Below are 24,332 nucleotides of genomic sequence, written 5' to 3' on the forward strand. Positions count from 1 at the left end.
ATAAGAGGCGTGGCCCGGAGTGCTCTAGGGAGGCGGGGCCGAGGGCTCCTTTCCGCAGTGGTAAGTTGCGTGCTTGCGCAGCACGCACGGCGGGGGTGGGGCTGGCGGCCGGCGGCGGGCGGGCGGCTGAGGCACCAGGCCTGGTCCCCCAGCACCATGGCCAAGACGGTGGCGTATTTCTACGACCCCGATGTGGGCAACTTCCACTACGGTAGGGCACAGGGTTGTGCGGAAAGAGAGGTTTTGCGGGAAGGGCTGCAAGTCTAGGGGTGGTAACTGATCAACTCTTTCCTTCCTTGCCCCCAGGAGCTGGGCACCCGATGAAGCCCCATCGCCTGGCATTGACTCATAGCCTAGTCCTGCATTATGGTCTCTATAAGAAGATGATCGTGAGTCCTGCCACTTCTGTGGGGGTTTGGGCCAGGGAATGAGCTGCGGCCTTAGGCTAGGTGGACTGCACATATCAGGTGCAACCTACCCCTAGAAGAGGGTCAGCAGGATAGAAGGCACACAGGACATTCCCTATGTGCAGTGGTGGTGGAGGTACTGAGTGGAGGGTGTTTCCCGACTTAATGGAGACACATTTTTGATTTTAGGTGACACTCCCTTTTAATTTGAGGACAGACCAGCCTCTGGCCTGGGGTTAGGGGGACCCTTTGAAGACAGTTTTGTTCCTTCTCGTTTTATTTAGTTTACGTATTGGTGGATTGAATCCAGGGTTTCACACGTTAAATGAGTGTTTTGCCACTGAAATATGCCTCTAGTCCCTCTGTCTTGTAGAGTGGATAGCGGTGCAGAACTGAAGATGAGGGTTGGGAATATATTTTCTGGTGAGATTTCCCCATAATTCCTGCTCCTTCTCATGTGTCCTTTACCTGAAAGGACAACTCTACATTTTGTGGTGTATATGTGTAGAGAATATTCTGGGAATTTACTTTTTTGTTTGTTTGTCTTTGTTTTTGAGACAGAGTTTCTCTGTGTGTAGCCCTGGCTGTCCTGAAACTCATTCTGTAGGCCAGGCTGGCCTCTGACTTCTGAGTGCTGGGATTAAAGGTGTGCAGCACCACTGCCTGGTGGGAATTTACTTTTTAATATAGGATGTATCTATATGGTTCTGCCCAACTCTCTATTCCCCATGTTATACAGGTACTGTTTCTCTCCAGCTTGGAATGAAATGGGACAATAGCAAGCCTGGCCCTTATGTACCGTGAAGATATTCAACAAGTAATCAGACACAGGCAGTGGTTTGGGTGTAGAAAAGAGTGAGGTGGTATTAGTGCAAGTCTGTGAACCCTTTAAAATTATCTGTGTGTTCTTTTTATATCCATTTTGTAGGGAAGAAAAAGTGTTGCCCAATATTCAAACCATTGTTTGTATCTCCACCTCTACCCCCGCTAAGGATAATAAATCTTTGGTTTAGGACTTTGGATTTTAGTTAGATTGTCATACATGTCATAGATTTGATCCCATGGTGAAAAACCCCAAGAAAAGAATCTGAGTTTGAGAGAAGAGATGAGTTTAGAGGGACCCACGACTGGGAAAGCTAGGAACAGGCATGTGGGCCAGGAGAAGTGAGCTGGGAAGGAAGGAGAAACTGGGCTGCAGGGAGGAAGGAGGTGAAGTGCTCTTCAGGGGTCTTGATAAAAGTTGCTTGCCCTGGGGCTAGGGAGATGGCTCAGTGGTTAAGAGCACTGGCTGCTCTTCTAAAGGACCAGGGGTTCAATTCCCAGCACCCACATGGCAGCTCACAGCTCTATAGCTCTAGTTCCAGGGGATCTGATACCCTCACACAGATATACATGCAGGAAGAACACCAATGCATATAAAATAAAAATAAATAAAATTTTTTAAAAAAAGCTTGCCCAAAATAACATCTCTTCTTCACTCAGAGTTGTTGAAAAATAACAAAGGATGGGGTAGGAAGATTGTTTTATGTGTTTTGGACAGTCTCCAGGGCTGGAATCAGTGTGGAGTGGTCTCAGCCCAGGCACTGGTAGAGCACTGCCTGGGTTTGTTGTCAGGTGTTTCATCCAAACTAGACCTGTTGTCCCCTTCCTGGAATTGTGGAACCAGTAAGAAGACCACGTGTCAAATGAGCAGTGAAACAGACTTTTATTATTATTATTTATTATTATTTGGGCCACAAATATAAGTGGGACATAACGTTCTCAACTCCTAGGAACCAGGAGGTTATAGGTGTAGGGGTTAGAATGGTGGTTCAGCCTGCCTCCAAGCCTGGTGATCCGAGTGAGAACCCTGACAGCCACATGGTGAAAGGAGAGAATTGACATCTAAGTTATCCCTGACTTCACTGTGGCATTTGTACCTACCTACCCCACCCACCCACATACATACACACACACACACACACACACAAATAATGTAATAAAGTTTTAATTAAGAATTTATAGATATAGAGTAAAAATGAGGTAAGAGAAATAGACTGATAAAAGGGATATTCATTTTTTTTTTTTCTGTCTGAGACCGGACAGACTATTTCTGGGAATTCAGGAACTCTTCTCTCTTTTTACCACTTTTTTTTTTTTTTTTTTTGCTTTCTAGTTGTTTCCATGGCTGTTGTCACCTATCATGGTATCATTCAGTGTTTAGGTGGGATTATAATTAAGTGAGGTTTTGTCGTGGTTGGGCACTCTAGTAGCCCTCCTGAGCCGATCCTGTTTTGGCTAGCCCTCCTGAGAGAAACTTCTGCCCCACAGGTATCCTGCCTTCAAAGATAAGATTAGGGCAGTATGGAAATCCAGCTAGTACCTAGGCAGTGCTCAAAAGAACAACTTCCCTTTTGTCTCCATCCCCAGGTCTTCAAGCCTTACCAGGCCTCCCAGCATGACATGTGCCGCTTCCATTCAGAGGACTACATTGACTTCCTGCAGAGGGTCAGCCCCACCAACATGCAGGGTTTCACCAAGAGCCTGAACGCCTTCAATGTGGGTGACGACTGGTGAGGAAACATGGGGCTTTGTTGTCAAGCCAGAGGCCAGGCACTTCAGTCAGGTCCCGTGGCAGCTGTGGAAGGAGCCTTCTAGTCAATGAATTATCATTCACACCTTTGATTGTTTAGTAAATACTTAGTAATTGGTGGGCGGTGGCCGCTGGGCGGTGGTGGTGCACACCTTTAATCCCAGCACTCAAGAGGCAGAGGATGGTGGATCTCTGAGTTTGATGACAGCCTGATCTAGTGAGTTAAGTTCCAAGAAAGCCAGGGCTACACACAGAAACCCTATCCCGAAAAACAAACAAGCAAACAAACAAGCAAAATACCTACTAATCGTTTGCTCTGTCTAGGCCAGGCCCTGTGCTAGGTATGAGGGATACAAAGCCGAAGAAAAATGACAAAATTTTAATAGTATGCCTTTGCTAAGTAAGTCATGGTATTCGCCATAGGATTTATGTAGCTAGATGATTCTGCCAAGTGTGCACACTAACATTAGGGCAGGGCTGTTCTTGGGTGAAATAATAGAGACTGAGCTGAGCTCTGGAGATGAGGGATGTGGTAGGAGGGACAGCAGGTGCTAGGGGACTGCTCTAGGTAGGATATGACTTACCTGGGGACTAGCAGAAAGTGAAGAGAACAGTGATCTGAATGGAGGCTAAGATGAGTGGGGCCTTTTTAAAGGATAAAGCCTGAGATGGCTCACATCTGTAATTCTGGCACTTAGGAGGCAGAGGCAAGAATGCTGCTAGTTGATTGATGACCCTATTTTTGTTTTGTATGTTTTTTAAAAGTAAACAGTTACGTTGTAAATCAGTGATTTTTTTTTAAATTATTTATTTATTATGTATACAATATTCTGTGTGTATGCCTGAAGGTCAGAAGAGGGCGCCAGACCTCTTTACAGATGGTTGTGAGCCACCATGTGGTTGCTGGGAATTGAACTCAGGACCTTTGGAAGAGCAGGCAATGCTCTTAACCACTGAGCCATCTCTCCAGCCAGTGATTTTGTTTTTATAGTAGATGAAAGTCATAAAGACCAGGGAATGAATGGCATGACTAGATTTTAATTAAACATTTTTTTTTGATGACTGGAATTGAATCCAGTCCTTTGTGCATGTTACTTACTTGGGCAGTCTGCTGATAAGCTGCGTCCCTAATCAGACCAGGTTAACACTGAGCTTGTATTGGAGGCAGAAGACTCAAGGGGCTCTAGAGAATGGGCACAAAATGATCAGTGAGCCATACTAGCCCTCTGGTACGTGAATAAAAAATAATCAACATAACAGCTACAGAGTACTCAATACTGTTTGTTTTATCTTCTTATTTATTTATTTACCTGTGAGACAGGGAACTCACTATGTAGATCAGGCTGGCTTCAAACTGGCCTCTCTAGTTCTGTGATTAAAGGCGCACACTATCACACCAGATACTGTTGAAATTTTCCATTAAAATTTTCAACATTTTTGAAAGTAGAGTAGAAGAGTGAATCTGTGTACATTCTTTACCCAGCTTCCACACTTAGAAGTAAAGAACTGGTCTTTTTTTTTCTTTCCTGAAGAGATAGGCCTCATTATTTAGTAAATGCTGGCCTTGAACTTGAAATCTTCCTACTTTAGCCTTCTAAGCTCTGGCACATTCTTCCATACCTGTGTAGTCTTAATTCACTTGTATCTTTATGTTACATGAATTTAAAGCAAATCCCAGATGCCATAAGTATTTTCATCATGTGTCTCTAAGTTATACTCTTGTTTCTCTGTGAAACAGTCCTGGCTCTCTTGGAACTCACTCTATAGACCAGGCTGGCTGCGAACTCAGAGATCAACCTGCCTCTGCCTCCCAAATGCTGTGTGTGTCTATGTGTGATGCATTTTATTTAAATCAGGATCCAAAGAAGAGCTACACATTCACTTGGTCTCTTGACATGTAATTTATGTCTTTCCCCTCTCCACTTTGAATTTATATTTTGAAGAATCGAGGTTGTTGATCCTCTGAGTTGTTTCCTATAAACCTATTTTATATTTATGAAATATATATTATATATTTACTAAGCCCCTACCCTATTACGCATCATGTTGAGGGTTACACACACATTCAGTTAATTCTCATAGTAACACTGGATGTAATAGCCTATTTCCTGGTGTTGCCCCTAAGAAAAGGGAGGTCTGGGAAATTTGGTTGTTTAACTTGAGTCACCTAACTGTGGATGTGGTAGGATTCTGGTCCAGAGCCCAGGTTTTTTGTTTGTTTTGAGACAAAACCACGTGGCTCCAGGGTGGCCCTGAGTTTGTGATCCTGAAAGCTGACTAAAACAGAATCTGCTACAGGCTCCTGAGTGCTAGAGTAAGTCTTCCTCCACCACGTCTGGCCCAGAGCCCAGGTTTGTAAGCCAGTTTCCTAATCTGTTTCACTGAAAGAGCCGAATGACAAGTAGCTGGGGCTGTAGGACAAAGGCCAGTTCCTTGTCGACTGCTGTGAGCTCCTTACCCCTGACCCCCACACCTTACTCCCACGTGTGGCAATGCTCATGGTTCTCCATTCAGCCGTTTCAAAGCCTCTCAGCCTTCACTTCCATGTGGTTCTTACTTTCCCTTCCTTTTCTTTGAAAAATCTTTTAAAAATTTTACTGTGTATGAATGTATATGTATGTGTATGTCACATGTGTGGGTACCTGTGGAGGTCAGAAGAGGTCATTGGATCCCAGAGGTGGAGTTCCCATTTGGTTGTATGTCCCCTGATGTGGGTGCTGGCAGCTAGAACTAGAACTAGAGTAACTAGTGCCTTAACTGCTGAGTCACCATACACCATCTCCTTCTTTCTTCCTCCCTTTCTCTCCTTTCTCTCCCTCCCTCCCTCCCTCCCTCCCTCCCTCCCTCCCTCCCTCCCTCCCTCCCTCCCTTCCTTCCTTCTTTCCATTTGTTTTGGTTTTCAAGATAGGATCTTCTTAGGTAGCCCAGGCTATCACTGAACTGGTGGTCTTCCCACCTCAGCCTCTCAGTGCTGGGATTCTGGGTGTGTGTCGTGGTGCCTGACTTCCCATGAAGCTTTTCTTGACAGCATTGGCCTACAGTTCTGTCCTATACACAGTGTGCTACTCATTTGGTGTTAGTGTCTTTCTTCTTCTTCTTTTTTCTTTTCTTAATTGTTTCTGCTGCTTCTTCTGAGTTCACTTCCCAGATCTGAGAATGCAGAGTCAGCTCTGAAGCTGAAATGTTTTTGGGAAGTAAGGGAACACTCCCTTTGGGCATTTGTGATCCATCAGTGGTCCCATCAAATGTAAACTATAGCCATATTTATCTATACTCTGTGTTTCAGAGGATCATCCCCCCCCCTTCTATTTTAAAATTAATTTCAAATTGCTTCCTGGCATGATGGCTAAGCCTATCATGCCAGCTGAGAAGGCATAAGTAATCTAAAATTCATAGCTAAATTATATTTTGGGGAAGAAGCAAATCTTTTTTCTTTTAAATTTATTTATTATGTATACAACATTCTGCCTCCATGTATGCCCGCATGCCAGAGGAGGGCACAAGATCTCATTACAGATGGTTGTGAGCCACCATGTGGTTGCTGGGAATTGAACTCAGGACCTCTGAAAGAGCAGCCAGTGCTCTTAACCACTGAGCCGTCCCTCCAGCTCCCCAAGGAAAAAGCAAATCTTAAGTCTACAAGTCTCTCTTCTCACTTTATCCTTTACCTGTTTCTTCCGGTGTTTATCTTTTTTGGTTTTCTGAGACAGGGTTTCTCTGTATAGCCCTGGATATCCTAGAACTAGCTCTATAGACCAGCCTGGCCTTGAACTCAGAGATTCATCTGCCTCTGCCTCCCACGTGCTGGAATTAAAGACATGTGCCACCATGCCCAGCCATGGTATTTATCTTTACATTTTTAAGGAATAAAATTACTGTTGCTAGTTCTCCTAATCTATATATTTAGATAATACCTACTATGTGCTAGGTACTGTTTTAAATGCTTTGCAGCCAGTCTCTCAATATCAACAACCTGTTATCAAGCAGGGCTTAGTATAGGCTTCTTTGTAAAGAAGAGGGTATCTGGGTACACCTGGTTAAACAGCTTGTCAGCCCGGCCTCACTGTTACTAACTACATGGGTGAATGTAGGTTGTCCGCCTTCTGAATCTGGCTTACAATCATACTTCTCTACTATATTATCTCTTATTGCTGTTTCTTCTTATCAATTTTAGATGTTGTCTAATAAGCCATTGGTGTGGAGTATTAGCATACCATCCTACTATGTTCCCCCTCTCTCTCAGTTTGTGATGCAGTAATATCACAGTTTATATTATTGATGTATTTATTTACTTGGAAATTTATTTTTTCATTTACTTATTTTTGAAGGAGTAGTACATGTGTCAGAGGACAGCCTATAGGAGTAGATCTCCATATGGGTTCTACAGATTAAATTCTGGTTGTCAGGCTTTGTGGCAGGGCCCCTCCTCTCCCCCCCCCCCCCCAATCTGCTGGGCCGTCTTGATGCTTCCTTATTTGTACGCTTGCTTGTTTATTTACACAGAGACAGAGCCTCTGGAGCCTCTGGAGCCGAGGTTGTTTAGCCTAGGATGACCTGAACTCTGCTCCTCCTTTGCCTGCATCAGCATGTTAGGATTATAGGTGCCTCAGCTTTTTTTTTTTAAAGACAGGATCTCACCTTGTAGCCTTGACTGGCCTGGCACTCCCTATATAGACAGTCTGGCCTCTGATCTGAATGCTGGGATTAAAGATGTCTACCACCACACCCAGCCTTCACATTTTAAAATTTATCAGTATTCTATGGTTACATTACTATTATTATTATTGTTTTGGTTTTTCTCCCCAAACCCCCCATCCCCAAGACAGGGTTTCTATGTGTAGCCCTGATTGTCCTGGAACTCACTCTGTAGTCCAGGCTGGCCTCAAACTCAGAGATCTGCCTGCTTTTGTCTCTTGAGTGCTGGGACTAAAGGTGTGTGCCACCCCCCCCCAGCTATGCTTACATTATTATAATTAAGATTCCAAGTAGTACTACTATTTAATTTATTTTCCTGTATATATTTTTGTTTTTTCTAGAATTGATAATTATCTAATCATATTTTCTTACATGGTCAGTGTGTAGACTGCACTGGATTTTGGAGACCTAAGGCTTGGGATTTATTTATTTAGTGTGACCCTTGGGATTGGTTGTGTGTGTGCTTTGCTTCTGTGTTAAAAATTTAAGTTTGAGCTGGGCGGTAGTGGCACACGCCTTTAATCCCAGCATTTGGGAAGTAGAGGCAGGCAGATCTCTGTGAGTTCGAGGCCAGCCTGTCCTACAGAGCGCGTTCCAGGACAGGCTCTAAAGCTACAGAGAAACCCTGTCTTGAAAAATGGGGATTGAAAGCATGTATGCGCCACCACCACCCAGCGCCACCTCAGTGTTTTAAAACAAGGTCTCTCACTGGCCTGGAACTTGCTAAATAGTCTGGACTGACTAGACAGTAACCCCTTAGGTCTGCCTCTCAGAGCTGGGATTAGAAGCGTAAGCCACCAAACTTGACCTTTTTCTATGGGTTCTTAAGATCTCCTCCTCCTGCTTGTAACCCAAGCACTTCAACTGACCAAGCTGTCTTCCCAGTACTGAATATTTCCTTTACTCTACAAATGTGGTCAATCCCTTCTCTCACCTTAGCCCCAAGCAACTATTGATCTCATCTCTATCCGCGTATTCGTTGTTTCTAGAATGTTATGTAAGTGAAAATGTACAGTATGTGGGTGGAAATCCATATAGGTGATTTGTGGCTTATTGTGCTAACAGTGAGCTAAAGGCTTTCATTAGTTGTCTCATTATTAATGGTTCACGCCAATGGGAATTCAGTTCTTTCTTTAAAATGTGTAACCACAAGGAATATCGTTGCACATTGTTCAAGTGTGGTACACACAGACACCTCCTATGATGAACAACCTCTTTTAGCTCAGCTTATTCACATTTTCTTGTGTACCCAAGAACCTGTTTGCTTTGCTTCCCAGGTAGGATACAAACTCCCTGGCAGTGAACATTTTTATGATTTCTGTACCATGCTTTGTATGAGGCTTGGCACAAGATTTGGTCCAAATATCTTTGTTGAATAAATCTGAAGATGGCTCAGGTGTGGAGGAGGAGAGGGGAGCTGCTAGAGGGTGGTGATGGAGTTTGGGTGGAGAAGGAGGTGTAATCCTACTCTCTTTCCTACAGTCCAGTGTTTCCCGGGCTCTTCGAGTTCTGCTCCCGTTACACAGGCGCATCTCTGCAAGGAGCGACACAGCTGAACAACAAGGTGACGTAGTGACGTAGCCCCAGTCTGTAGTCCTGGTCCCATTTCCTGTGGGTCTCCAGATTCAGGACCGTTTATAGGCTTGACACGGAACCCGGCTTCGGGGGTGGGCAGGAAGAAGACTGAGTGGGTATTTGTCTTTCAGATCTGTGATATTGCCATCAACTGGGCTGGTGGTCTACACCATGCCAAGAAGTTTGAGGTAAGGCTGCAGTGGGAGGACTGGCTGCCAGAGGTTAGGTGGTCAGAATGACAGGGTTGGGGTAGCTGAGTAGAAGAATTGTTCTTCTGCCTATAAATCCATCTCCCACAGGCCTCCGGCTTCTGCTACGTCAATGACATTGTAATTGGCATCCTGGAGCTGCTCAAGTAAGTGCTCCAGGAGGAGAGGGGAGACTGGAGACTTGTAAGTCCCTAGGCCTTGGCCCCACCCTGACCGCCTTCCTCACTGGCTTCTCAAGTCTGTGATGCTTTTCTCAGGGGGCTTCTTCAGCGCCACAGTTTGTCCCTGCTGCCTGCTCACTTGTCAGTCCCCTTTCTCCCTTTCCTTCCCTGTCTCTAGCCTGAGGATGAAGGCCTAGGCTTTCGGGAGGAAACTTGGTGGGATGGGGTTTCAAGTGACTTGGCCAGAAGCAGACTCTAAATATTTCCCAAGCTTGTATTGGGGAGAAGAAGATGGGGAATTCACCTCTTCCCCAGATCGTGGCTTTATCGTCACACCAGGTACCACCCTCGGGTGCTCTACATTGATATCGATATCCACCATGGTGATGGGGTTCAGGAAGCCTTCTACCTCACTGACCGGGTCATGACTGTGTCATTCCACAAATATGGAAATTACTTCTTTCCTGGAACAGGTAGGATCCTTGCATCTTGTGTATTCCTTAGCTCTTTGTGTGTTTTGTTTTGAGACAGGGTCTTGCTCCATAGCCCAGGCTAGCCTTGAACGCCCAATCCTCTTAATCAGCTTCCTGAATGATCGGATTATTTTGTCCTCTCCTCAGAGAAGCCTTTCTGATCACTCCATTAAATTAAATAAACAGGTACCTCGCCCTGTCTCTTTTTCTCACTGCTAGTTACATTTATTACAATTTTTTGTTCTTTCTCTTAGTCACTATTCTATTGCTGTGAAACCACAGCCAAGGCAACTCTTATGAAAGAAAGCATTTACAAGGGGGCTGGCTTCCAGTTCAGAGTTTAGTCTGTTATCATCATGGTGGGGAGCATGGCAGCATGTGGGCAGGCTCTGCGCAGGAGTTGAGAGCTACATCCTGATTCATAGGCAGGGACACTCTGGGCTCGGCTTGGATTTTTGGAACCTCAAAGCCTACCCCAGGTGACACTTTCTCAAACAGGGCCACACTTCCTAACCCTTCTCCAGCAGTGCCACTCCCTGATGACTAAGCATTCAAATATGCTAAGGGGGTGGGGGTCGGGGGTCATTCTCATTCAAACCATCACATCCTTCTTCCTTATCACATACCCCAAAAGTATGAGCTTGGTGGAATTTCATTAGGTCTGTTCATCATTATACTCTTACGCCTCGCATACATCTTAGCACACAGTAGTTCCTGAGAAATATTCATTGAAATGAGTGAGATGGCATATGCTTGTTTTCCTAGTAGGCAGGCTTGGGAGGCTAAGGTGGGAGGGTTGCCTTAAGTTTGAGGCCAGTCTGGGATATATAGCTACACTATGTCTCTCTCTCTCTCTCTCTCTCTCTCTCTCTCTCTCTCACACACACACACACACACATACACACACACACACACACACACACACACACACAGAGAGAGAGAGAGAGAGAGAGAGAGAGAGAGAGAGAGAGAGAGAGAGAGAGAGAGAGTGAGTCAGGACTGGAGAGATGACTCGGCTGTTAAGAGCATTTACTGCCCTTGCAGAGAACCCAGGTTCTGTTCTCAACACCCACGTGACAGCTCACAACTCTCCGTAACTCCCAGTTCCAGGAGATCTGATGCCCTCTTATGACCTCTGTGGCCACCAAGCAGGAAAACACACACCTGTAATCTTAGCAATCAGCAAGCTGAGGCCAGGGAGTGAGAGTTCGAAGGTAGCCTGAGCAACACAGGAAGTTCCTGGGCAGTCTGAGTTATATAGCTGTTGACCCGGTATCAAATGAATGCAAGTTGCTGGAGCCTTAAGAGAGCATGTGGTAGAGGGCAGGAAGGAACAGCTGTGTCGTGAAAACTACCTTGCATGACTACTGTACCCACTTTTCTATAGGTGACATGTATGAAGTTGGAGCAGAGAGTGGCCGCTACTATTGTCTCAATGTGCCCTTACGGGACGGCATTGATGACCAGAGTAAGTACTGCTGGCCTCTCCACGCTCACTTTCCCCGTGTTTTCTCTTTCAATTAACCTCTTCTACCTAGTGTTGTCTATTGTTGGGCCAGGTGTCCTTAAGGATGAATGGCCTTCAGAGGGACCACGAACCCCTGGAATTTGTATGCATATAGTATGTGTTTGTGCATTTTTATTTATTTGTTAATTTTTCTGGGAAGAAGGTTGTTAGTGTTCAAACTCAGCAGTTTGTGATTCCTTCCAGAAGTTCAGAACCAGTGTTTGGTTCTGTGGGTTGCCCCTTTCCTGGGCTACATGCTCTCTCAACCCCCTTTTTCCTTTTGTTCCCTGTCTCCCCATCCCCTTGGGGTGCCAGGTTGCCCACCTTTGGCCCTCTCCCAGGTTACAAGCACCTTTTCCAGCCAGTCATCAGCCAGGTGGTGGACTTCTACCAACCCACATGCATCGTGCTTCAGGTAATGCTGTTAGCACCTCCCTAAGAGGCCTTGCCTGGGCTTGAGGAAAGAGTTCTGGGAAGAATAAGTCCTTCAAACTGGTGAGGGAAGGACTGATCGTTCATGTTACTGTAGCCATCTGGGTTTCTTCTTTGTGCAGTGTGGAGCTGACTCCCTGGGCTGTGACCGATTAGGATGTTTCAATCTCAGCATACGAGGCCATGGGTGAGAACTGCTTTCCTTCTTGTTCTTGTTGTTGGTATTTAAAGTTGCATTTCATCATCATCATCATCATCATCATCATCTTCATCATCATTATTTGTGTATGTGTGCATCCTTGACCAGTCTTTGAACTTGTGATCCTCCTGTTTTAGCCTCCCAAATTCTAGGATTACCAGCTCTGGTCACCACACCTAGCTTGGGAATTTACTATAGACAGTATGCTTTGGGAAGGGTTTTCTAAAAAGGTGAAATGGGAGTGGAGACCTGGAGACGAAGAAGGAATGATCTCTGAACGGAGAACAGAGAATCGTGCCCTACGCAATGAAAAGGGCCAGGAGTAGAAAGCCCAAAGACCGAAAAAGAGCTGCAGTCTTGATGAAGAAGAAATAAAACCAGTGAGGCCAGAACACAGTGAGGTGCTGAAAGCTGGCCAGGTTGAGAGTGCACAGCTATTAGACCATGGATGATACAAAACTGTGGAAGGGTTTTAAACAGGGACGTGACATGGGCCAGTGAATTTGAAAGTGGTTGATTATTCTGACTGCTAAATGAAGAAAGGTTTGGGGTGGGAGTCAGAGCATAGGATGGGTAGTGGAAAGCCAGTTGCGAAGCCATTAACATTGTTTGGGCAGGGGATGTAGTGGAGAGAAGTTGAGGATTTGAAGATGTACGCTGAAGATTAGAACAGTCAGTCTAGCTGGGACACTGATGAGAGTAGTTGAATAGCAGGTTGGGTGCCAGGGAGAATATTAAGCAAGACAGAGTGAGGGTGTGCTTTATTTTAAAGTATTTATTGAGATACAAAATATTAAATATACTGTTTTTAAAGAATTTTGCTTATTCATTCATTTGTGTGTGTGTATGTGTGTGTTCATGTGTGAGCACAAGAAGTAGGTAGTATTGGATCTCCTGGAGCTAGAGTTACAGTGATTGTGAGCTGCCCAGTGTATGTGCTGGAAATTGAAACTCTGGTCTTCAGGAAGAGCAGTAAACACACTTAACTGCTGTGTCAACTCTCCAGTCCCTAGAGTACACTAATCTTGAACAAAATCTAATCTTGAGGCAGGAAGGCATTGGGTGGGGACCGGGTGAATAGCACACTCAGTAAAAGTGCTTGCTATACAAGCATAAAGACTTGAATTTGATCCCCAGAACCCATGTAAGAATAGCATGCATTTATGATTCATAATCTCAGTCCTGGTAAGGTAGAGACAAGAAGATTCCTAGGGCTTGGTGACCAGTCATCTTAGCCTAATTGGGAAGTTTCAGGCCAAAAACTAAAAACTAAAAAATAAATAAAAAATAAAAAGAGGTGGATGGTACCTGTAGAACAACACTTGATATTTTCTGGCCGCTCTGTACATATGCACACACATGCAGGCATCAACACACATGAAGATTCATACACATCTACACAAGCAGTCATACACAAAGAATGCCAGTGTGAGTTCTACTGCCCAGAACAACATAGAGAACGTTTAGTAGCCAGTCTCTTTGCCCGGCATTCAAGTGATACCTGGGGTCACATGTCTTGGATTCACCCAGTCCTCTTATTGCTTCTGACAGGGAATGTGTTGAATATGTCAAGAGCTTCAATATCCCTCTCCTCGTGTTGGGTGGTGGTGGCTACACTGTCCGAAACGTTGCCCGGTGCTGGTGAGTCCTCCGTTCTCTTTTTCCTTTGTGGTTCACTAGGGACTTTTAAGAAATTGGAGGGATGGTCCTTGCAGCCCACATGGTTAGCCCAACCTCCTCTGCTTGCTGGTTTCAGGACATATGAAACATCTCTGCTAGTAGAAGAGGCCATTAGTGAGGAACTTCCCTATAGTGGTAAGGTCTACCTCATGGTGCCCCTTCCCCATTCTCACCAGTCCCCAGAATGACCTTGTTTGAAGGCAGATGGGAAATGGTGTGTTCTGGGAGCTCTGCAGACTAAACCCCTGGGCTCAGAGCAGAGCAAATAACTTGTGTACCTGGGGACCAGGATGGGAAAAGATGGGAATGTTGCGGGACTCGCCTTTTTGTATCTCAGCTGTACTACTTCATCCCCTCTCCCAATCCCTTCCCATCTCTAAGAATACTTCGAGTACTTTGCCCCGGACTTCACGCTCCATCCAGACGTCAGCACCCGCATCGAGAATCAGAACTCACGCCAGGTTAGCAGCTTGGAGAAGCTGGAGAAGCGATGAGAAGAGGACTCGAGAGGTCTGGGAGGTGGGAAATAGGAGAAAGCAAGAGAAGGAAGTCCTGGCTGTCACTGTCACACTTACCATTGTGGGGAAGCCCAGGATAAAGTAGGGACAGTTATCAACTGGGATCTGAACTTGAAATACTTCTTAAAACCAGAATGTTCAGGGTAGAAGGCAGAGAGAAGGGTGTGTACTCTGGGAATTCGGGAGCTGCTGACTTTTCTTTCCTTTCAACTAGTATCTGGACCAGATCCGCCAGACAATCTTTGAAAACTTGAAGATGCTAAACCATGCGCCTAGTGTCCAGATTCATGATGTCCCCGCAGACCTCCTAACGTACGACAGGACTGATGAGGCTGATGCCGAAGAGAGAGGTCCTGAGGAGAACTACAGCAGGTCTGGGCCAGGGGCTTGAGGGTCTGCAGAGGAGGCTTCTGAGTGGGAAAGAATGGGAAGACACTAGTTCATCTGGCCCAGGCTTATTGTCTCCTTTAGGCTGCAAGTTTTCTCCCTTTTTTGACACTTTCAATAACAAAACAACATATTTATTTAAAGTATTATAAACAGCATCAAAATGTTTTTACACAGTCCCAGACTCATTCCACGAAAGTAACCATTATTAGTAGTTTGACTTACGTCTTATTTGATAGATCATTTTCTGTAGATTATAGGAATAAATACTTCTACATGTACATGCATACATTCAGAATTTTATTTATGTAGTTATTTTCTTTTTCCTTGATGTCTTGTGTAGATCAGACTGACCTTGAAATCGGAGATCCTTTGCATGGGCCCCCATAACTAGTTCTTTCTTGGTGTTTTTGAGATTGGGTTTGACTGTCATAGCACAAGCTGGCCTTGAGTTCATGAAAGTTTTCTGCCTTAGTTTCCTAAATGCTGGGTTAAAGGCAGGCACCACCCAACCCAGTTTATACATTTTTTGTGAATACAAATAAGGATATTCACAATATGTTGCTCTGACTTACACTTGCCTGTTTTCTTTTCTTTTAAAAAGATTTTTTTTCCAGGGCTGGAATGACTTGGTGGTTAAGAGCACTGGCTGCTCTTCCAGAGGACCCAGGTTCAATTCCCAGCACACACCTGGCAATTCTCAACTGTCTGTAATTCCAGTTCCAGGGGATCCGACACCCATGGCAAAATACCAATGCACATAAAATTTAAAAAAAAAATTTTTTTCCATGACAGTATATATAGATCAGTGTTTTCTCCATTGTATCAACATTGTGTGGGGATAGCATAATGTAATCAATTACCACTCGTGGGTATTTACATTATTCCCTATCCTACTTCACCCCCTTTTTTGTGGCTATTAAAGTAGTAAAGGATGTGACCCTGAATCCCCTTAGATAATACATCTTTGCATGCTTGTTTTAGTGGGTCTGATTTTCAGAATTGTTGATGTTAAAAGGTCATATGTAGTAAAACCTTTTATATTTGCTGCCAAATTGAAAACTTCCAAAAAGTCTTCAATGGTTTAGTTACATTCGTTTTTTTTTAACCTTTTATTTATTTTTAGATTTATTTATTTTACTTTATATGTGTGGTGTTTCACCTGTATCTGTTTATATGCACCATTGTGTACCTGGTGCCTGCTAAGGTCAGAAGAGGGTGTCAGATCCCCTGGAACTGGAGTTAAGGGTGGGTGTGCTGCCATGGGGTGCTGGGAAGAGAACCGGGGTCATTTGCAATGGCAGCAAGTGCCATCTCTTCAGCTCCCTATTTATAGTCTTGCCAGCACTTTACTCGGTCCTTCTGAGCACTGAACCAGACGGGTCATTGCCCACATCATTCTGTTTTATAGGGTTCTTAGATTTATTTGTTCAGCTGTCTTCTTCCGGTTTGAGAATTGTATTGAGTGAGGTGTGTGTAAATATGTAAATAATCTTTATCTTTCTTAGGTCTATGTTGAAATATTTGTAGCTAGAATGAAATAGGGAGAGAAAGATTAGGATTGATTTTTTTTTTCTGTTTGTTAATCCTTGAAGAAATTTTTGGAAAATGAAGAACAAGGACAGCAGAACCCAGAAGGGCCTAGAGAGATTGAGAGAGAGAGACAGAGAGAGACAGAGAGAGAGACAGAGAGAGACAGAGAGAGAGAGAAAGAGAGAGAGAGAGAGAGAGAGAGAGAGAGAGAGAGAGAGAGAGAGAGACAGACAGACAGACAGACAGACAAGGGCAGACAGAGATACAGAGATTTGGTGGGAAACAGATCTCCTTACAGATATTACTGATATTTGGCTCTGCTACAGATTGGATGACTTCGCAGTTCCTTCTAGAACCTACTTTTGGGTCATAGAATTCTGGCCTTCATCTCTCTTCTGGCCTTGGTCTTGGCTGCTTTGGCCCTTGGACTTCCCCAGCTGCCCTCCCCCATGGCTTGGATGAGGAATTATTGAACATCTGGCTCAGACTCCTTCCGATGATCATCTCCTTGCATCTTCTGGTCTCTCAAGTCTGACTTCCAGAAATTGATTTCCACTGTCTTAGCTGGTTTTGTCCATAGTGTTTCTGAGTTCTCCCTTCTGTCTAGGTTTGCCTTTTCTTCTGTAGTCACATGCTCACATCTGGTTCTTGTCTCTGCACTGTTTAGCCTTCTGCACTGCTGGCAGGAACTTCTGTTTCTGAGCCTTGCCTCACTGTCAGGCTACCTGCTGCCATAGCTCCAGCTAACACATGACTTGCAGAGTGGCCACAATGAGTTGCTACTTTTGCAGAGGTCTCGGTTCAACATTAAGTACTTCATGGTGTCATTCTGTTGCCATCAGACAACCCTAAGAGGTGGCTTTTATCCTCAGATGACTAGAGGAAGAACCCAAGGCTCAGAGATTAAGTAACTAGGGTTCTGCCGCTAATATCAGGACTGAGACCCAATCCTAAGTTTTAGAGGTGATAGAGATGGGCTTACTGAGTAGACACGACCTTGTCTGCCTTAGTTCCTTAGCTTCTCTTCAGTGACCTTCTCAATTCTCTCTTTCAAAGAATAGTGTTTCAGGGGCTGGAGAGATGGCTCAGAGGTTAAGAGCATTGCCTGCTCTTCCAAAGGTCCTGAGTTCAATTCCCAGCAACCACATGGTGGCTCACAACCATCTGTAATGGGGTCTGGTGCCCTCTTCTGGCCTGCAGGCATACACATAGAAAGAATATTGTATACATAATAAATAAATATTTTTTTTTTTTTAAAAAAAGAATAGTGTTTCAAAAAGAAGGAAGCCTGTATTGAGTGCTTACTGAATCCTGTGTTGCTATCACTTCCTTCTTACGGGAGTGTTCGCCTTTGCTCATACCTTTCCCTTTGTCCAGTCTTCCCCTCACAGCTTTCCCTGTGTCAATCTTCCCCTCACACCTTTCCCTTTGTCCAGTCTTCCCCTCACAGCTTTCCCTTTGTCCAGTCTTCCCCTCACAGCTTTCCCTGTGTCAATCTTCCCCTCACAGCTTTCCCTGTGTCCAGTCTTCCCCTCACAGCTTTCCCTGTGTCAATCTTCCCCTCACACCTTTCCTTGTGTCAATCTTCCCCTCACAGCTTTCCCTGTGTCAATCTTCCCCTCACAGCTTTCCCTGTGTCAATCTTCCCCTCACAGCTTTCCCTGTGTCAATCTTCCCCTCACAGCTTTCCCTGTGTCAATCTTCCCCTCACAGCTTTCCCTGTGTCAATCTTCCCCTCACAGCTTTCCCTGTGTCAATCTTCCCCTCACAGCTTTCCCTATGTCAATCTTCCCCTGACAGCTTTCCCTGTGTCAATCTTCCCCTCACAGCTTTCCCTGTGTCAATCTTCCCCTCACAGCTTTCCCTGTGTCAATCTTCCCCTCACAGCTTTCCCTATGTCAATCTTCCCCTGACAGCTTTCCCTGTGTCAATCTTCCCCTCACAGCTTTCCCTGTGTCAATCTTCCCCTCACAGCTTTCCCTGTGTCAATCTTCCCCTCACAGCTTTCCCTGTGTCAATCTTCCCCTCACAGCTTTCCCTATGTCAATCTTCCCCTGACAGCTTTCCCTGTGTCAATCTTCCCCTCACAGCTTTCCCTGTGTCAATCTTCCCCTCACAGCTTTCCCTTTGTCCAGTCTTCCCCTCACAGCTTTCCCTGTGTCAATCTTCCCCTCACAGCTTTCCCTTTGTCCAGTCTTCCCCTCACAGCTTTCCCTGTGTCAATCTTCCCCTCACAGCTTTCCCTTTGTCCAGTCTTCCCCTCACAGCTTTCCCTTTGTCCAGTCTTCCCCTCACAGCTTTCCCTGTGTCAATCTTCCCCTCACAGCTTTCCCTTTGTCCAGTCTTCCCCTCACAGCTTTCCCTTTGTCCAGTCTTCCCCTCACAGCTTTCCCTGTGTCAATCTTCCCCTCACAGCTTTCCCTGTGTCAATCTTCCCCTCACAGCTTTCCCTGTGTCAATCTTCCCCTCACAGCTTTCCCTGTGTCAATCTTCCCCTCACAACACCTTTCCCTGTGTCAGTCTTTGCTCATACCTTTTCCTGTGATAGTCTCCCCTCAAACCTTTCCGTCTTCAAACAGCTTGAAAACATCCTGCACACAGATCCCTTAGCTCATCTTCTGAAACTACTTTTGTCTGCCGGCATAACCCCCAATAGTCCTGGTCTCCTTGTCCTTCTGGAATGGCTCAGTTTCCTTGGATATTGTGATTTCTGTACTTGTCTTTTTGTGGCTTAATGCAACCTTCCTGAGATCTGTGCCCAGCCAGTTTCTTCACGGAAGTCAGGTATTTCATGCTCAGAACAGTTTCTCTTTGCAACTGTAGGTGAAATGTCATCCTCTTATTCATCAGACTCAGTCACGTAGAACACGACACATTTGAAATTATTGTATTCATTCGTTTGCTTTGGTATTGCTAGTTTCATGAGGTAAGCTTTGAGACACTGTGTGGAAACCTTATCTGGCTGATTCTCCGCTGTTTTGCTAAAGTCTACAGCAGTACCTAGCACACAGAAGTCTCCATGGATTGCAGTAAGTCCCTGCCAGCAAAAGGAGAGGAACTGGCTTTGGAGAGGACTAACGGAGAATTGGCTCTGAGAAGAGTGCTGGGAGGAGTCTGGAACTTGGAAGAGTGGGTTTCTAATCTCTTGTCCCTTGCTTTGCAGGCCAGAGGCACCCAATGAATTCTATGACGGAGACCATGACAACGACAAGGAGAGTGATGTGGAGATTTAAGAGCAGCATGGATGCTGTGTCCCCAGGAATTCCTTTTCATCTCTTGGGTGGGAAGGAAAGTATGCCCCCCCCCCCCAAGTCCTGAACTGGGTACCTCCAAGGCTTTTACTAACTCTGGTGAAGGGTTTGGAAACCACATGTGGTTCTAGAATCATTTACCCCTTTTCCTCAAACTATCATAGCCTGTTGATGGTCCCCATTGGGGATGAGACAGGAGCACAGATCTCTGAACATTATGGATAATGAGCCGTAGAGGCTGTTCCCCAGCCCCTCTGGCCCTGCATTTGTTCTCTCCCTGCTTCCAACTCAGAGGCTTTTAGAGATGAAATTTTGACAGTGCTAAGGTCACCTCTGACTTCCTCCTGGGTTCCTCTGCTGCAGTTGTTGCTTCCATGGTAGGTGAACAGTGAGGGGGAGGAGGGCCTGTCTCTCTGAGCCCCTAGCTGCAGACGGAGTGCAGTGGCAAGTAGGGGAGGCTGTGAAGATGTCCTGTTCTAACTGCCTTTATGTCCGTTTTACCAGTTTTTAATCCAATAAACCAATTGGTATTTTTTTGTACCTTTCTGGGAATTTTAATTCTTGTTAGCTACCTATGTATGATGGGAAAGGGAACTAGAGATGATGATGTGTATAATAAAATCGTTAACATTCATTCAGCACTTTGTTAGGCCCTGTGTGTGTATTCTCCATGGATCATTTTACTCAAGTGGGGAATTAATGGAACATTGCTGCTGAAGAACTATATTGACCCGGGCAGATCACTGGCCTGAGAAGGTGTAAAAGATGGCTCTAGTTATGCGAGCAAGCGTGTTTGAGATGAGAGTGTTAGGTGGTAAAGAGGTCCTGAGATAAGCACAGTAAACGCTCAGCTGTGCTGCATGTGGGAAGCTGCAGCTGACGGAGACACAGGGCTGGGTCTCACATGCACTACAAACACAGACCCGTTTCCGGAAGACTACAGTTGGGCATGGTAAATGTGGGCGTTGACAGTGGTACAAGAAGAGTGTTAGATGGGCCACTCTTGCTGTCCTTTCATTCTGGCTTAGGAGTAAGTAGCATTAGAATTCTCCTAGACAGCCTGCAGTGAGGGCTGCATACCTCTGTGCAACTTCTCCAGCAGTTGGAAGACTGAAAACACACGGGAGATGAAGGCCGTATTTCAGAGACAGCAAAGTTAGGAGCACTGGAGGCTCCTGTCCTCAGGAATATACACTTGAAATCCTTTTCTTTAGACTTCAGGGTTATTTAGTCCTCCCTATAGACCCCGTGCCAGGTGGATGTAGCCAGGAGAATGGATGGAGTTGCTGAGAGAGATCATGCAAAGACCACACCCAGAGAACTCATGCAGGCACATTTGGTTTAGCCTGCGGGGAATTTGGTTAAATATGGTGTGGCTGTTTGTCAATTTTCTATCAATTATGAGTAACTTCAACTCCCAGAATCCCAATTTCTTAAATGGTGATACCAGTAGAGTCTATCATGAAATCGCGAGGATTCAGTGAGGAAAGATACGTCGTGTTTAACATATAGCCTGGCCTGTAGCATGTGCCAGGTATATAGTAACTACTTAATTGCTGTCTAGGCTATTGACAATAATTAGTCTACATAAGAAACAACTAGAAAGCTAATGTAGGATTCAGAGCTGGGTAATCTAACTCCATAGCTGGTCTAGATTGGTGCTTGCTTGAAACAGTTCTTGGTACATAGTTTTCTATATCAAGTAACTCATTTTTACCTTATTTTTTAATGCACTTACTGCCCAGGCATCATATACATACAAACTGCATTATCCCACAAAACCTAGCATTTAATTTTCAACCAAAATTACAGTGTTTCTATGATAAGATTCTTGGTTCAGACAATAAAATTCTGGATGGGGTCTGAGGTGGTCTAGCTTTAAGCCACGTGGGCTCTGCGTGGGAGCCTAAAGGCCTCCTGTTCCATCCGCCAGGGGGCAGTATGGCCCGCTGCCGCCTGGAAGAGAACACCGCCCCCTCTCTGTCCCTCCCCCCCACGTGGGTCCGAATGGTTAGGCCCGCCGGGCAGGTAGCGCTTCCGCGACGTCCCTCCACCCCCCTCCCTTCCCCCCATTGGTAGGGGCTGCGGGTCCGGGCGGAAGTGGGGCAGGGGGGGAGGGAGCGAGGCGTCACCGTTGTATATTCATGAGGCGCGCGCAGCCCAGCATGTAAATGAGGCGGGGCGCGGCGGCCGGCTAAGAAGGCTGCTGGGCGGCGGCGGTGGTTGCTGGCTCTGGGCAGCCCGGCGCGAGTGGCGTAGACCAGGGGTCACTGGCCGGCGCTAACCTGGACATGGAGCCGTCCGGCGGGGGCCTGGGGCCCGGCCGCGGGACCCGGGACAAGAAGAAGGGTCGGAGCCCGGACGAGCTGCCTGCGACGGGCGGCGACGGCGGCAAACCCAAGAAATTTGTGAGTGTCCCTCCCACCCTGTTCCTCAGCTTGGCGGGGTGGCCGCCCTCTGAACTCGGGCGACCCTCGCTGCCCTCCGGGGGCGTCTGCCTGCCGCTGGGGAGCCGCCCCCGCGCCTCTCTTCCTGGTTTCGCTGGGTCCTGGGCTTCGCGGTCCCACATTCTCCCCCTCCGGGACTTCGGGAAGCCCGGGAGTCCCACCTGGCCCTCGCCGCGGCCACCTTGGAGCTTCCCTTGCTCTGAAGTCCGCAGGCTTTGCGCTCCCGCCCCCGTGGCCCCGCGGGCTCTCAGCCCCACTTCCTTTCTTCTGCCTCTGGTACCCTCACACGTTTTTTTTTTTTTTTTTAATTTCTTTTCATTTTTCTTCCCCCATCCCCTGTAAGCTGTTCTGGGTCAATTTTTTTCTTTTCTCCCATACCCCGTTTGGGGCATTCTCTTTCTTCTGAAAGGTCATTTCTTTCCTCACTAGTGATCCCTTTCACCTGCTAACTTTCCTTCTGCCCTGTCCCCTTCCAGGGCCCTCAGCTTGGTGTCACCTGGTAATGCTTCCCCTCAGGAATGTTACCAGACTTGAGTCTTGTCTCCCGCCTCCTTTGGTCGTTTGTCCTTGTGATTACGGATATGGGTTCCTGCCCAGGTCCTGTGGTCATTGGAGCATGGCAGTAATTGATTTCCCAGTATTTTCCTATCCACGAAACCTGTTTCTTTTTGCCCTGTTGCTCATCACTTAAGAAGGTTAGAACTTTTCTCACTATACTATGCCCTTCATGACCCGAGCTGGTGACTAACCTCCCTCTTGAGTAAGTTAGACTTCAAGTCCAATAGTTTGTGAGTAATTTGCTTTTTATACCTTTTAAAAATAATAACTGTCTCAACTCACCGTTCGCCGTCTTCTGGGCCCCTAGGTTCCGGATATCTCTTTTCCTACCTGTAGGAGAGTTCATCTTTCCATAGGTGCCGATTATTAAGCCCAGTCGGAGGAACTCTCCATGTTCATGTAACGCGATATTTTGCTACCTGTTGCCTTTCCTAACTAAATCCTCTTCTCTCTCCAGGGAGCTGCTTACCTCTTACTGTAAAAGCTTTGAAAGATACTGAGCAGTCAAAAAAGGGAGTTTCTGCTCAGGTGTTTGCCAGTAGTTAACTAGATACTTAGTTTGCTCTTCCAGGTGGCGTTAGTATTCTCTCTGACCAACTAAGGGGCTGGTAACTCTCACCTCCTGTTTTCTTTCCCGCACTCCCCACCCCCTCGGCATCCCCATCCAAGGCCACAGGTTTGGGAAGTAAACTGATAAAGTGCTGGAAGTGGGCAGAAACTGTTCTGTGACCTGGAGAGTTGGGGGCACACTCAACTGAGTTAAAGGAGTGACTGACTCATCTCTTCCTATTTCTAGCAAGACCAGGTGCTCCTGTTCTGTCTTTTCCCCTGTCTCATGTAGCGTGTCAGTAACCGTTGGATCCAGCAAATACCTTTGTAGAAACAGGATCCTCGGTGCCCAGAGCAGTATAGCTGTAGGTTCTTTCCTTAAAGATAGGAATTGACCCTCTAGTTTGAGAACTTTATTTCCAAAATGTAAGTTTTAGGGCCAGGGTTCCTCCTATTTCCGTATCTTTTTGTTTTGATTTCGTTACCACGGATACTGTTGACCTTCTCTATCCAAACTCCAGCTATTCTTGCTATTTTGTACTGACCTCTATGACTTGTTATTGTCCCCCCCCCCAAGTTTTATGTGTACTTTTTATTCTAATACCGTGTTTTCATAAGTGGGTGAAATCTACTTAAGTGTGTGGTACTGTAAGGTGAGAAATCCCAGGAAACTCCTTTCACCTGTTTTTTGGCAGCCACAGAGTCTTGTGTTCACCACAGTGGATTTGGCTCAGAGTTGTTGATATTTGCTTTACAGAGGGTGGAGCTGAACCTAGTTCTCTTTTACTGAGTAGGTTCTGGTTTTAACCCTTACGTTACTGAATTTTAACAACTGGGTATTGCAAGTAGTGAGAATTGGAAGGTTTCCAGGAAAGCAGGCCACTTCCTTTCCTAATTGCTGAATACAATTTACCTTAAGGCATCAGGATATTCTTTTTCTTTCTGCTCTTTATGAGAACTATGAAAACGAGGGACAGGGAGTATTGCAATCCACTTCTCTTTGTCTCTGTACATGTAAGTATGTGTGAGTGGGTGGAGTGGGCGAGATCGCTGGGGTGCTCTTGTCACCCGGGGCTCAGTTTTCTCGAACTACTGGCTAAAACCAAACCAAACTCAGCTATTTCGCCTACTCCACCTTTCCTGAAGTGTGATATTCGCCAGAAGCCCCGTTCTGAATGT

The 24,332-nt window shown here is 45.8% G+C and overlaps 2 protein-coding genes across 4 annotated transcripts in view; both read left to right on the forward strand.

Annotated features, from left to right (window-relative positions):
- Positions 1–62: 62 nt before the first annotated feature.
- Positions 63–20,237, forward strand: Hdac3 (histone deacetylase 3). The gene is made up of 15 exons (XM_075968822.1): positions 63–211; positions 307–389; positions 2,817–2,959; positions 9,157–9,238; positions 9,381–9,437; positions 9,549–9,604; positions 9,959–10,092; positions 11,480–11,560; positions 11,941–12,014; positions 12,154–12,218; positions 13,782–13,871; positions 13,987–14,045; positions 14,292–14,371; positions 14,643–14,800; positions 19,512–20,237. Exons 1-15 carry the CDS (start codon positions 157–159, stop codon positions 19,579–19,581), a joined length of 1,287 nt encoding a protein of 428 aa, XP_075824937.1. The 5' UTR covers positions 63–156; the 3' UTR covers positions 19,582–20,237.
- Positions 20,238–21,754: 1,517 nt separating this feature from the next.
- Diaph1 (diaphanous related formin 1) overlaps positions 21,755–24,332 on the forward strand; it is a 95,866-nt gene continuing 93,288 nt past the window's right edge. For 2 of the 3 annotated variants that reach the window (XM_075968923.1, XM_075968924.1), the window contains exon 1: positions 21,756–22,007. In XM_075968923.1, the coding sequence (XP_075825038.1) occupies positions 21,891–22,007 (117 nt within the window). In that variant the 5' untranslated portion in view covers positions 21,756–21,890. Of the gene's footprint in view, positions 22,008–24,332 lie in introns of all 3 variants that reach the window. The other variant, XM_075968925.1, reaches the window with a different exon arrangement.

This window comes from Microtus pennsylvanicus, chromosome 4 (assembly GCF_037038515.1).
Source record: "Microtus pennsylvanicus isolate mMicPen1 chromosome 4, mMicPen1.hap1, whole genome shotgun sequence".
Classification (NCBI taxonomy): Eukaryota; Metazoa; Chordata; class Mammalia; order Rodentia; family Cricetidae; genus Microtus; species Microtus pennsylvanicus.